The 13,289-nt window shown below is 37.2% G+C and overlaps 1 protein-coding gene across 4 annotated transcripts in view; it reads right to left on the bottom strand.

The window, feature by feature from the left end:
* Lrba (LPS responsive beige-like anchor protein) overlaps window positions 1–13,289 on the bottom strand; it is a 563,056-nt gene that overhangs the window by 25,693 nt on the left and 524,074 nt on the right. For all 4 annotated transcript variants that reach the window (XM_052731913.1, XM_052731912.1, XM_052731914.1 and 1 more), the window contains 2 exons: window positions 8,061–8,216; window positions 2,000–2,167 (listed from right to left, as the gene is read on the bottom strand). In XM_052731913.1, the coding sequence (XP_052587873.1) occupies window positions 2,000–2,167; window positions 8,061–8,216 (324 nt within the window). The remainder of the gene's footprint in view (window positions 1–1,999; window positions 2,168–8,060; window positions 8,217–13,289) is intronic.

Raw genomic sequence — 13,289 nt, 5'->3', positions numbered from 1 at the left:
AAAGGCCATAGGAGAGCCAGGAACTCAGATTTCTCTTTTACAACGAGTCCCAGTATTCCATCACTCCTCCTTGATTCTCTATTTAAATGACACACATATAAAAACCATCTCTAGGGCAATTTATAAGGTACTTAAATAAATAACATATATTTAAATACATGCACATATCATTTAATATGTAAATAGATATAAAATACTTACTCTGAAAATGTGAAGTTTTCTAATTTTGAAACATAATTAAATCTCTGAAATGCTACAGCAATTCCATTCAGGAGTATCCAGCATGGCTTTAGCTATTTCTCGGAATACACACGCTGATAACTCCACATAATGTAGAGAAGGCAATCAACTTGAGTATAAAACAAAGACTCAAATATCTGTCTATGTGGGTATAAACTGCTTTACATTCATAAAACATTTCAAGGCAAGGAAGGGCTTTCCTAAATTCTTTGAGACAAATAACAAGGTGGTAGATTTATGTATTATCTATGTTAAATCTACCTTTGCCTGAGATAATTTATTTAATCTTCTATTTAAAGAAACAAGAAAAAAGAAACTGAAAGTAGTCACTCAATCTAGGAGGCCAGAAAGGAAGAGGCATCAGAATGCCACCACTCATGAGAAAGGATCATATAGTATATATCTTATAGAGAATGAAAAACAAAATCCCTGAATTTTTACCGTAAGTTGATTGTAATTACATATAAAGTAGAGATGTCTGTGTAAGAGACACGTACAAAGCATGCTTTCCCACAGAACATACACTGTGGTTTGCTCTGACTGCTGAGACTGGATTACCTACAGTATCAGAACTTTAAAATTATTTTCCTACTCTCTTCACATAGAAGATTATCTTTGATCTTCTTTGATCAAAGTCATAAATATGTCTATTAGCTAACAACTGAATATAATGTTTGTATATGATCTAATCCAAAGTCTCTAACATACATAGAAAGAAAAAATAGCTTTGAAAAATAAACTGCATTTTACTAAAAAATTCTGAACAAAGTGTTCACTTTCACACAAGTATTCCCCGTTTTTTGCACAACCTGGAGAAGTCAATCGAAAACATGGGAAGATGAAATACTTATTCCCAGACACAATGCCCCACAGTTTTCAGGTAATAGCATGAGCCTTCCTTAACCAAATACACTGCAACCAGCTTTACATTAAGAACTGGTAAACATTTAAGAGCAGTCACAATGTCTACCTTATGAAATAGAAATCTACAGCTATTCTTACAGGAACTCGTCTCTGTTGTCATAATCATTTTAATTAAATTCTCATTTTTCAGGTGGTCCCTTTAATTGTTTTTCCTACTTCTTAATGTGTTTTTTAAAGCTCTCTTGACTGCAGCTGTGTGCGATTGGTTTTAATGGTGGCTGTTTCCTTTTTTGCCTTCTGTGAATTACAATTTTAAATGGTTACACATTTTTTTGTTGTTGCTTTACTGCCTTCAGTGCAGTTTCTGAAAGATGGTTAATGCTGTTGGTGAACATTTTCATTTCCCATCTGAAAAGCCAAGAGCCAATCTGAATATTCCATATTGCCCTTTTATGACCTCTTTTATCTTTTAATATGTAAATGAAAGCATAATTTTATAAAGTTGTAGATTTCCAAAATTATAAATTTTATTGCTCTTTTAAAGCATGAATTCAATAAACAAGATAATATGTAATTTCACTTTCATGTTACATGTTACTGTTCGTGAGAACACCTCTATTTCAGTTGGTGACAGCCATTGCAGCCAAGAACTAGCATGTCTGCATAAGAATGACTATAATGTGAGAACGAAGGTTCCTCAGTGGACTTGAATTCAATGACTGTAGGATGTTTTAGTAATCATGCCATCTAGGTCAACCTTAAATTACAGCTTAGAAATTGAACATACGCGATCATTCACTTTCGTTCTCACCGTAATGAAAGAGCATTTCCCCTTCGAATTGTTATTAGTCCACATTACTTACAAAAGTTCACTTAAAAAACAGTTTGTACTTACTGCCTGGGTTATCTCCAATCCCATTGCCTTTTCCATTCCAGTACCACAGAAGAAGGGTTGCATCACGTGACCCCGAGAGAATGTAGCAATTTCCCCCTATGTATGACTCAGAGCGAGTTAGGCAAGTGACGACATCCCAATGGCCAAACACCACTTGGATCAATTTTCCTGAAATATAAAACAAATTTTCTTTACGCTGCAATTAAAAGACAAAGCAAGCTTCTAGCAAATACATAACCTGCACGACAGTCTGAGAAGGTTCTGACCCGGTAGGGTTTTGTTTGTTTTTAAATACTATCCATAATACTTTACAAAAATCAACTGAATAGCAATAACATTTCTGAAAGGCATATGTTAAAACAATTTCAACAAATAATATTTGAGTATGAGGATACCATATCCTTATAAACAGCTACTATAAACTACAAAAGAATAATATTTACTGGTTATAGCAGGCCCAGGAGAACCCTGGGACCATTTCACACTTTCTTGAGTTACTCTGCGACTCAGAACCAAAGCCTGCTGCCTTCCTGTGAAAGGGTTCCAGAAGTTGCCCACGAACAGCGTCCTCCGAGTTCATGAGGATGCAGTGAGGCTCTTCTGGTTTTAGGTCACCTTGAAGAGAGTCCCTACTTTTTCAAACCAAGGATCCATGGACTAACTTTTGATGAAAGGAACAATTTATCATGATTGCAATTCAAACCCCATCATTCTTTCTTCGTTTTAATTTTCTAAATGAGGAAAATTCCTTTGGAGTAATGATGAAATCAGGATTACAGAGTTTAAAGGGAAGGACTGAGGAGAGTCCAGAGGAACCTAGTCAACTTATACACAGTCCGGGCTTCCAACCCAACTCCTTGCTGTGGAGAATCATTGCTTGACTGACTCTGTGGTATCATTCAGAGACTTGTCTAAAGAATTAGGTATCTGCAGCCCCTCTATGCTACCTTAGTTTATTGCTAACATTTTCCCTTGAAAAGTCTATGGTCTATAAATGAGTGTTACAGAATGTCCACCCTCAATATGGCTTTAAAAGGAAGTATCAGCAGAACAAATAAAACTCAAACGTTAAAGAAATGAAAAAAAAGTGTTTCAACTTGGAACACACCAAACAATATTCAAAAGCCTAAGTTTTTAATTAAAGGTTGGCACTTAAATGTATATAACTTTTCTTTTTTTTTCCTTTGGTTTTGTTTTTTTAAGACATGGTTTCTCTGTGTAGCCCTGGCTGTCCTGAAACTTACTCTATAGACCAAGCAGGCCTCAAACTCAGAGATCCACCTGCCTCTGCTTCCCGAGTGCTGGGATTAAAGGCATGCGCCACCACCACCTGGCGACTTTTCAAGATAATAAATGTAAATAAGAAAGTATTCACTTAAAATTTTAAATCATTAATTACAGTAAATTTAAAACTTCTTATAAATGTTTCAAATTTAGAGACAAACTAGTGAAACACTTATCTATATCAGGTAAAAGTCAAATGCATCCTTTTTATTCATGAGCAGCAGGCTTGCAGAACCTACTGCTACCCAGACTTCTTTTTTTAAATTTAATTTTATTTAATTAACTTTTTTCATTTGTTTTACATAACTTTTAAATTTTTTCTTCTTTTAATCTTATTTTATTTAATTAACATTCAGACTTATTTCAATTACAAATTACAGTTACTAAAGTACATTTGCCTGTTGCAATTAAGGCAGATCAAACATTCTGTTAAGGCCAGTGTTTGAACTGTTAAATGTGCCACAAGTTTTCTAAATGTCTTCAGCCTTCGAAACCGACACTAGGCCATTTCACTTACAAAGGCATCTGCTAGGAAGAATTCAAAATTTTAAAATTAAATATGAAGTGTATGGATATTTTTATTTCATTTTCAAGTGAAGATGTTCAGGGCAGAGCGCAAAAGCTGGGCAGCTGGCTGCACTCTCATTGGTAATTAGAGTCCGTCGGGTGTTTTAACTGCTGAAGGAAGCTGGTGCGTCATGTTGTTATGTTTGGACCCCAGTCTGACCAGTGACTCTTTAGCTGAGAGCTCAGGGACTGCAGGGGTGAAGTGAACATGCTCTTCAGGAGTAGGCTTATGTCTGTTTGGTATCCAGCAACTCTGTGGGGTTGTATGAGTACTACAAACTAGGTACCCAGGAGGCCTAGATGTCCTGGTGAACTGGGAACCTCACAAGGAGAACTATTTTCTGGGTAGCTTACTCAATTTCCAACTAATTCAGGGACCAGGTAGGAAGATCTAGCTGTGAAGGTGGGATGCAGTCATTACAGACACAGAGTTTTCCAAGATTCCCATGTTATCCCTCCTTAAGCCACTGCTCTGGGCCTCCAGTGTCGGTGTGAGGAAAATAGATGCCCATCTGCTGTGGTTTTTTTTTCTTCTAAATTTACTAGTTTTAATTTTCCCCCTGAATTATTCAAAATTATGAAGCGTCCGCAGTATTTCCCTAGCATCATAGTGCCAAGCATTAGGCTTTCTTAAATGTATACAAGTGGCGGGGACACATGGGCCTTTATTGTCTAATGGTGCAGACAAACACTGAAATAACGTGAACAGGTACACAATGGTGTATTCTCCAAAAGAGCAATTTAAAATCAGTGAATGGAGGAAAACTCCAAATGGGAAGAAGACATAAACGTTTACACCAAAGGAGTTTCCTGTTTAACCCGGTGTGGTTGTAGTCTCCACAGTTCACACTGCAGGCTCAACTCCAGGAAACATTCCGTCTGTGGGTCTGTTTTCCCCGCTCTGGCAGCCTAACGCGGCAATCCCTGCTGCTGCTGCTGCTGCTGCTGTGATATGGAGGCTCGTTCCTTCTAAATAAATCACAGTATAAAGACCTGCTGCTCTTTTGGTAAATTATTTTCTGATAATCTCATAAGTGCTCCTCAGCCTTTATTTTTTGTTTTCTTTAGTACCAGGCTACCTCTCCATGCACAAATATCAAAAATTACCACAAACACTAGAATATCCCTTTTTTGACAGAACAAATTTTCTAGTTAATGTTTTATTTGACAGCTGTGCTACAAATAAAACAATCCCAGCACAGGACTCTACACCACTGCATCTAAATGTGGCCAGAAAATCATTCCACTGCCGGGGGAGGCTTTATTGTTGCCTCTGCTGCTCTGGTTGTGCCCTGAAAACATGATTTACGTTTCAAGAATTTCCTGTTACAACCCTAGGACCCCTCCCCAATCTAATAAGAGGAAGATTTTTTTTTTGGCTTGTGTGTTAAAATATAATTGAATTCAACACTTGTGATGGCTTTGCCATTATGTATTAACTGATCATACAATTTTCCCCTTGCTTCTTCATCAAACTTAAGGAAAAAAATTAGTTGATATTATCTATTGTCATAAAAACACAGATTACTATTTTTCTCACTGAAATGACTTTTAAATAAAACTAGCAGCTGAGTATGTATAGAAGACATACAGGAGGACTATCATTTAAGACTTATTTTTCTGCACTTTTATAGAAAATATAAATTTTTGTCAGCCATTTGATATGAAGTTTAAAATAATTCTACTTCTTATGAAATATTTTACATACACAGAGATGTGTATTTTTTATACAGGGTATTGCAAGGTTTCTTTTGGGAGGGAGTGGACTGATATCAACTTTGTTAAGTCTAATGGAGCATGGCGGGCCTGCAAGGAACTCAGGATACAAATTACAGCAGTTTCCAAATTAACCAAGGACGGTGACACTTGTGTGAGTCAATGTGGTAAGAAAAGAATGCTACATATAAAATCAGAAGGGCCAGGTCCAAGCCCCAGTTCTGTTACCATTAGCTACTTAAATTTCATTATGTGACTTAACTCTCTAAATCTCAGTTCGTATTATCTAAAAAACGGGACAAGGACACATGTCAATGTGACAAGAGTTTGTGAAGCTGAAGCAATAATAGGGATGCCGAAGAGTCTGTAAGTTCTAAAAAAGAATGGGTCCAGGGATTATGTAATTAGTGCTGCATGGAAATCAAGCCAGCTTCACTTAACGTCTATTGGTGTTTAATGCACAAAATACAATAAAAACAATAGGGAATGTCAATGAATTCAAAAGCTTTATAATGTCAAAATGAAAGACAAAGAACTTATGACTCAACCCATATTCTGACAAAGGCCACTCTGGAGATAGGAAGTAGGCAGTGGTTGCTAGGACTTGAGGGTGTGGGGGAAAAGGTGACATCCAGCAGGTGACATGAGGCAATTGGGGGGTCATGGAGCTGTTCTGCACCCAGAGAGCCTGTGAGGTGGTAAAGTAATTCTGTGCATTGTCAAAACTTAAAAACTATAAGCCAATAAGAATGGGGTAACTTACTCTGTAAATTTTAAAATAACCTTTCTAAGTGTGAGAAGAATACTCAGTCTAAAAGACTGTTACGAAAAACTGATGAGGATCGTATCAAGTGTAACTCAGAGTCTGAGGACAGAGGGTGTACCAGATTGCTAAGGTTGTTCTTTTTTCTATAATAATGAAAAGGATACATCTAAAACAGATTCTTAAAACACAAGATTCAGTATTATAAATAGTTTTAGAAAGCATCAATTTGCTCTGTAGTTTTACATAATGTTGGTGGAATTTTAATTTCAAAATAATCCACTCCACAGACTGAAATATCTAAAAAAACAAAAAACAAAACAAAAAATGCTCAACTGCTCAGAAAGGCTTGGGTGATCATGTTTGCTTTTGTGAACTTATATCGAAATGAAGTGGACTGTAAGAAAATGAGAATCAATTTCCTAAAGCAGAAAATAAACAGAATAATTTTTACAAATAATTTTTAAGGCTCATTCTATAAATATTTCAGCTGAAGAGAGTAATTTCTCCCTATTCTCTCAGCTGTGTTACAGCAGTCTCAAAAACACACATTTAAACTCTGTGAAGAATCATCAACTGTTCAGTGCACCTACTTATTAAGAGAAGCAAGGACCCGTGCATTTCATAAGGATTATTAGCAAGCCTGAAAGAGGACTTGCTATAAAGCACTTAATTAGAAATTTCAATTAAATAGAATTTCCCACTCCCACAGTATTTAATCAAGGTACGTGCATTTCCTTCTTCTATTTGAAATACCGTCTTCCAGGCACTGGGCATTGAACAGTGGAAGAGACTGTACTCAACAACACCAAAAAGTCAAAACAAACTAAGTAAACAACAATCCATGCCACAGTACTATTGATTAGTTACAATGAGATAATATGTAATTAATGTCTAACTTTAAGCCGGGTGGTGGCTGCTCACACCTTTAATCCTAGCACTCCGGAGGCAGAGGCAGGCAGATCTCTGAGTTCTAGGCCAGCCTGGTCTACAGAGCAAGTTCCAGGACAGTCAGGACTACACAAAGAAATCCTGTCTTAAAACAAAACAAACAAAGAAATAAAAAAACCTTTAACTTTATTCAACTTTATATTATCTATAATTTTATCTCCTCTTTCAACAGTTTCTAAAATGCTTTAAAGACATGCTATTAAATTTATCAATAGTATGAATTTCTGACATGCAAAAATTCCTTGGATTATATCTCCTGTAATAACACTGAGTCGACTTGGTTTGTCCCTCAGGGAGTGCATGCAAATGTACAGACAGATGCGAACTTTAAGAGCATCTGTCACATGCTAAGTCGATAGTCAGCTACTCTTCATGGTGGTGTAGTGTTCAGCAAGATGCTATGCAGAATTGGGAAAGACAAGGTTTATTCCCAAAAGATCAACTTCATGAGTCTTTCTAGTATGGAAAAGAAAACCTTTTAAATCATTGAAAATGGAAGTATACTTCTGTGTTTGTGCACTTGCTTAAAATTGTATGTACACATGTGAGTATGGTATTTACATCCATAGCTTTGCCTGCAGAATGAAATTATTTATTTTGTAAGCATGTGCTTGGGAGACAAAACTACTGAAAAACTGCCTCTTAAAAACATACTGAAGCTAACTCAATAACAAATGATCTAGCCCACTGTTTCCTCTTTATTTTTGGGAGTAAGATGAGAAAGCATTCTTGATACTAAGTCATAATCTTTGGCTTACTGATGAAGGAAATGAAAATTACCTGTGTCTGTGGAGTAGACCCGGAAACTCTTATCCCAGAAGCCACAGACGAGAATATAGCGGTTGTCGGAAGTGATGACGAAGCACTGGGAATGAACTTGAATGCTCTGGTCCAGAAGGTCAGTCACCTGCCTCCTATGTGTCCCTGTGCCGCAGGCTGTGAGAACATAGGGAAGAAGAAGAAAGAAAAACTACTAAACACACATGGATAAAAAATCCTATAGTGCTGTCACACTGGGAGTTGGGGTGAGGAAAGGAGGAGACAGGATCCAGAATTCTTGACCTTTAGGTACAGTATGAAAAGCCAAAAGGGGAAATATATGCAATTGCTGGAAGAATGTGAGCTATTTTTTCTTTCTTTTTTTTTTTTTTTTGGTTTTTCGAGACAGGGTTTCTCTGTGTAGCTTTGCGCCTCTCCTGGAACTCACTTGGTAGCCCAGGCTGGCCTCGAACTCACAGAGATCCGCCTGGCTCTGCCTCCCGAGTGCTGGGATTAAAGGCGTGCGCCACCACCGCCCGGCAGAATGTGAGCTATTATATTCAACATCTCAGTGAAAAAAAAAATGTTTTGCTTAGAGAAAAAAAAGTAGAATATTACCATTTAAAAAAAATGTATACAACCCACAAAACATGCTTTCTAGTTCTTGGGCAGGACAAGTAGATTATAGCCTTGAGATCTCACCACAGTTTGGGTTGTTTCTGACAATCTCATTATGTCTATTGTCATGAGGATGGATTCATGTTGTGACAATCTATTACCTTTAACATTTTGTCACAAGGAAGAGATATTAGGATTTAAATGTCATGTATTTGAAATATTTGTAGCATCTTGTACTACTTTGGCTTTTACGGGTCTTAATTTGACTAGAAGGGAACTCCCATTCCCCGTTTACAGCTGCACTCACAAGTAAGCCAAGGCAAGAATGGCAATTTATTAAAGATCCTTGTAAGGGAAAAAGGCAAAGCACACTGCCACGTCTTAGCCTTGACTTAGCGATAAGATGAGAGAGCCTGTTAAGCTGTCTTCAAGTGCCCTAAAGCTCCTGAGATGGGATTGTCTCAAGGCTCAGGTCAGGCATGTAGTGACACCAAGCATTGGGGAGAGAGCATGGATTTGCCATTGTCAGAAGAGCAGTTCACTCAGGTATTCTGGGGGCGGGAGCAGGTATTATTAGCCCAACCAAACAGAACCTTTGTTTTTGTGACTTTCCATCACAAATAAGGGTTTTCACACCATGAAAGCTTGATTACTCCACAAACCAGAATGGAATGGTCAAAGCAAATTCTTGCATCTAGTTATTAAGTTTTTTATGCCAGTTTTCAGTTTTTTTATGGGAAGAAACTATACACTATTGATAAAAATTCAAAGATACCCGTTTTATAGTTGTTGTGTATGATATCTAAATAATGTGGGAGTTTAATATAAGGTCTCCCAGATCAAACAAACAAACAAGCAGACAAAGCATTTAAAATATTCTCAGGGCTGTGCTGAAAACCACTGATGCCTGAACTATCCTCAATATAAACAGAACATACCCCACATGCATGTATACATATAGAATCCTGCTAATGTCCGTTAACACAACTTACATTTAAAATCAGCAGGTAACTGAATGTGCTCTGGGAGGTTGTTAGGGTAGGAAACAGCAGCAATAGTAAAATGGGAAGAATTCCAGTTGGAGAATCCATTTTCCTTCTCACACAAAAGGAAGTTGCTGACAGATGAGGGAAGGTTTTACAGATAGGACAGTGAATCACACACACAGAGAAAACCCCACTACAGTGAAGCTGTGAGAGAGATAGATATATATCGATGGTCCATGAAACCGAGGAAAACAATGTGTGTAGTACTTCCTACACCAATTACTGTCACATTTCACTATACACAGAACCTTTTAAAATGTCTCTTTCTGCCATTTTTTATATGACTTTTGCTCCTGGACTATTAATTCTCACTAATTTGGGGGGAGGGTGGGCATGCACTTAATTCTGAATTGAGGGATCACAGCACCCACGAGTAAAGGCTGATATTCCTCCAGCACTCAGATGAACTAGTTTTTGTTTGTTTTGGCTTTTGTTTTTTGAAAAAAGGTCTCACTCTGTTTAGGACTGCCTTGAACTAGAGGTCCTCCTGCTTCTATCTCCGAGTGTTGAAACTACAGGTGTGTACCACTAAACTCAACAGCTGAACTACTTTCTAAGTGAATTCTTACTTGAAGTTTAACACTGAACAGCTAGCTCTTCATCCAGCCATCTGTCCATCTATCCATTCATTAGTTCATTTGTAATCCCTTGTCCGTCTACCCTACCCATTCTATAAGAGCATTTATATTATCCCACTGTTTTTGTTAGTAAACTTACTTTGTGATTCAATCCCACAATATATATTTGTAGAATATATATTTGATTAGATAAGCAGCATCCAAACTGGGGCATGACTACTTTGGGGAGTATGAAACTTCCCCTGGGATACAGCACAGATGGTTTGTGGGACTCAATTTCTAGTTCTTCAACTTTTGTATATTCGCTTGTCTGAAGCCTATTTGCCTGAGACTCAATTTCTAGTTCTTCAACTTTTGTATATTCGCTTGTCTGAAGCCTATTTGCCTGAGAATTCTCCTGTGAGTTTTCCTTTCTTATTTCTTCTTTTGCTTTAGATGAAATCACGTTATATTTCCTTCCATGCATAATCTTACTATGGTTCTTTACCCCTGGGGATTAAAATCTTTTGGGAGCCAAGCACAGGAACAATGAAAAATATTGATGGTACTAAAAAGTGAGTGTCTCGGTGTTACTATTTTGTAGGTCAGATGGCTTCAAGATACTATAATGAGGATCTAGTCACACTGTCAATTAACAAATCATTAAAAGTAAGTTTCAACAGCATTGTTAAAAGGAAAGATACCTACTATTAGACCATAAAGATAATTCTTAGTAGATTACTACATGAATTTTGTTATATATTAGAAAGAGTTCAAAGATCTGTATGGCATTATTAAAACAAAACATTTCCCTTTCTCATCTGCTTTCTTGTATAACATTCCTCAGCTATAAAACCAAAGTAATAGAAATAGATCTGTTAGACGAATCTTAGCCAACTTAGAGCTAAATAGTGTTCATCAACACATGAGCTGTTAGAAGGGAAAACACCGCATCTAGTGAACTGAAGACTTATTTCCAGTAAGTGCTTGCTTTTATATTTCAGTAGTATTATTAAACCTTGTTATAGGACTGGGGTACACTTCAGTGGTGGAACATGTGTTGAGCACTGCTGAAGCCCAGAGTTGGATCTCCACTGCCCCACTAAAAAGCCTACATAATTAACTATAAGTGTAAACATTGTAAGAAAGTGAAGGGTGGGGCTGGAGAGATGGCTCAGAGGTTAAGAGCACTGACTGATCTTCCAGAGGTCCTGAGTTCTATTCCCAGCAACCACATGGAGGCTCACAACCATCTATAATGAGATCTGGTGCGTTCTTCTGGCATGTAGGCATCATGCAAGCAGGATACTGTATACATAATAAAATTTTTTTTAAAATTTCAAAAAAAAAAAAAAAGAAAAAGGAAATGAGGGGTGGTGGCACACACCTGTGACCTAGCACTTAGGAGACTGCAGCAGGAAGACCTTGAGTTCAAGGTCAGTTTGCTATATCATGAGTTCCAGGTTAGCTGGGCTACAGAATGAGACTTTTGTTGTTATTTTTGTTTTTCCAGACAGGGTTTCTCTGTGTATCTCTGGCTATCCTAGCACTCGCTTTGTAGACCAGGCTGTCCTAGAACTCAGAGACCTGCCTGCCTCTGCCTCCCAATTTTCTGCAATTAAAGGCATGCACCACCATTGCCCAGCTAGAATGAAACTTTAACACACACAAAACAAAACAAAGAAAAATTATAAAGAAAAGTCAGTGTAATTAATTTAAGATTTTAATTTTACTTTTGGAGTGTGAAGTTTTTTATTTATTTCCAAGTTTTATTAAATGAAGTATAAAAAAAAATCTGAGCCTTGAATGCATAGAAAAATTTAAGTTTATAGACATATGTTTAACTTTCCATACACATGTTTATGGCTGAAAAGTATAATAGAGTAATGAAGTTTTAAAAGTTAAGATAAAATTATATGAAGAAAACAGGTGATAAATCAAAGGTAAAAAAAAGAATTTGATGAAATTTCCAGCTGCTAAAGGTTTTCATCTGTATTTTTAAAAATAAAAGATGTTGAATGTCAGTTCATTTCAATATTGTGACTCCACTAGATATATTACAGATGTTTTCTACTATGCCAGAAATTTTAACTCTTTGGACTTATGATAAAAACTTTTTTTTTTCTTTTTGGTTTTTCGAGACAGGGTTTCTCTGTGTAGTTTTAGAGCCTGTCCTGGATCTTGCTCTGTAGACCAGTCTGGCCTCGAACTCACAGAGATCCGCCTGGCTCTGCCTCCCAAGTGCTGGGATTAAAGGCCTGCGCCACCACCGCCTGGCGATAAAAACTTTTATGTGTTAATTTTAAGATTAATGCAAAGGAGGCTGAGGTTGAGTTCAGTTGGTAGAGTCCTTGCCTAGTATGTGCAAAGCCCTGGGATTGACCCTAGCTGGTGGTACACACACCTGAAATACCAACATTTAAAAAGTGGAGGCAGGATCAGAAGTTTAAGGTCATCCAGGGTCACATACTGAACTTGAGCCCAGCCTGGGCTCACAGTTACTTTAGTGAGTGGAGGGGCTGTTTGATGGCCAGTGATCTGGAGGATTCTGTGGTGAGCCATGACCTACAGGCTCAAGCTGACCCATGCCATCTTTAACTATGAAGCATTACTGGAAAGCAGTCATACTCTTGTTCATAAAGTGTCCATGGTGGTTTTTGTACTGTGATGAAAGAGTTAAATAACTGTGTCGAAACCTTAAGACCCACAAAGCCTGAAATATTTAATATCTGGCCTTTTACCAAGAAACTTTGCCCACACTGGCTGAATTCGCTTAATTATACTTCAGAATATTCATTGCCATGTTTTAAAGCAAACAGTGAACCTATAATTCAGAAAGAGTGTTTTACATGTCTTAGCAAATGGGCTTTATTTTCCTGATTTTAAAACTACACAGTGAGCATTTTGCTTTGCTACTTTTAACAAGTAGCAAATACTATCTTTTTAAAGCAAAATGAAATTAAGGGCCCAGAATGAAATTCAGAATAGAATTTACTGGGGAAATAATTCATGAATTGTTTTTGAATTTA

The sequence above is a fragment of the Peromyscus californicus genome, unplaced genomic scaffold (assembly GCF_007827085.1).
Source record: "Peromyscus californicus insignis strain IS unplaced genomic scaffold, ASM782708v3 Scaffold_9__1_contigs__length_137607984, whole genome shotgun sequence".
In the NCBI taxonomy this organism is placed as follows: Eukaryota; Metazoa; Chordata; class Mammalia; order Rodentia; family Cricetidae; genus Peromyscus; species Peromyscus californicus.
Note: the sequence above shows the minus strand (reverse complement) of the source record. Positions and strands in the feature narration are given on the sequence as shown.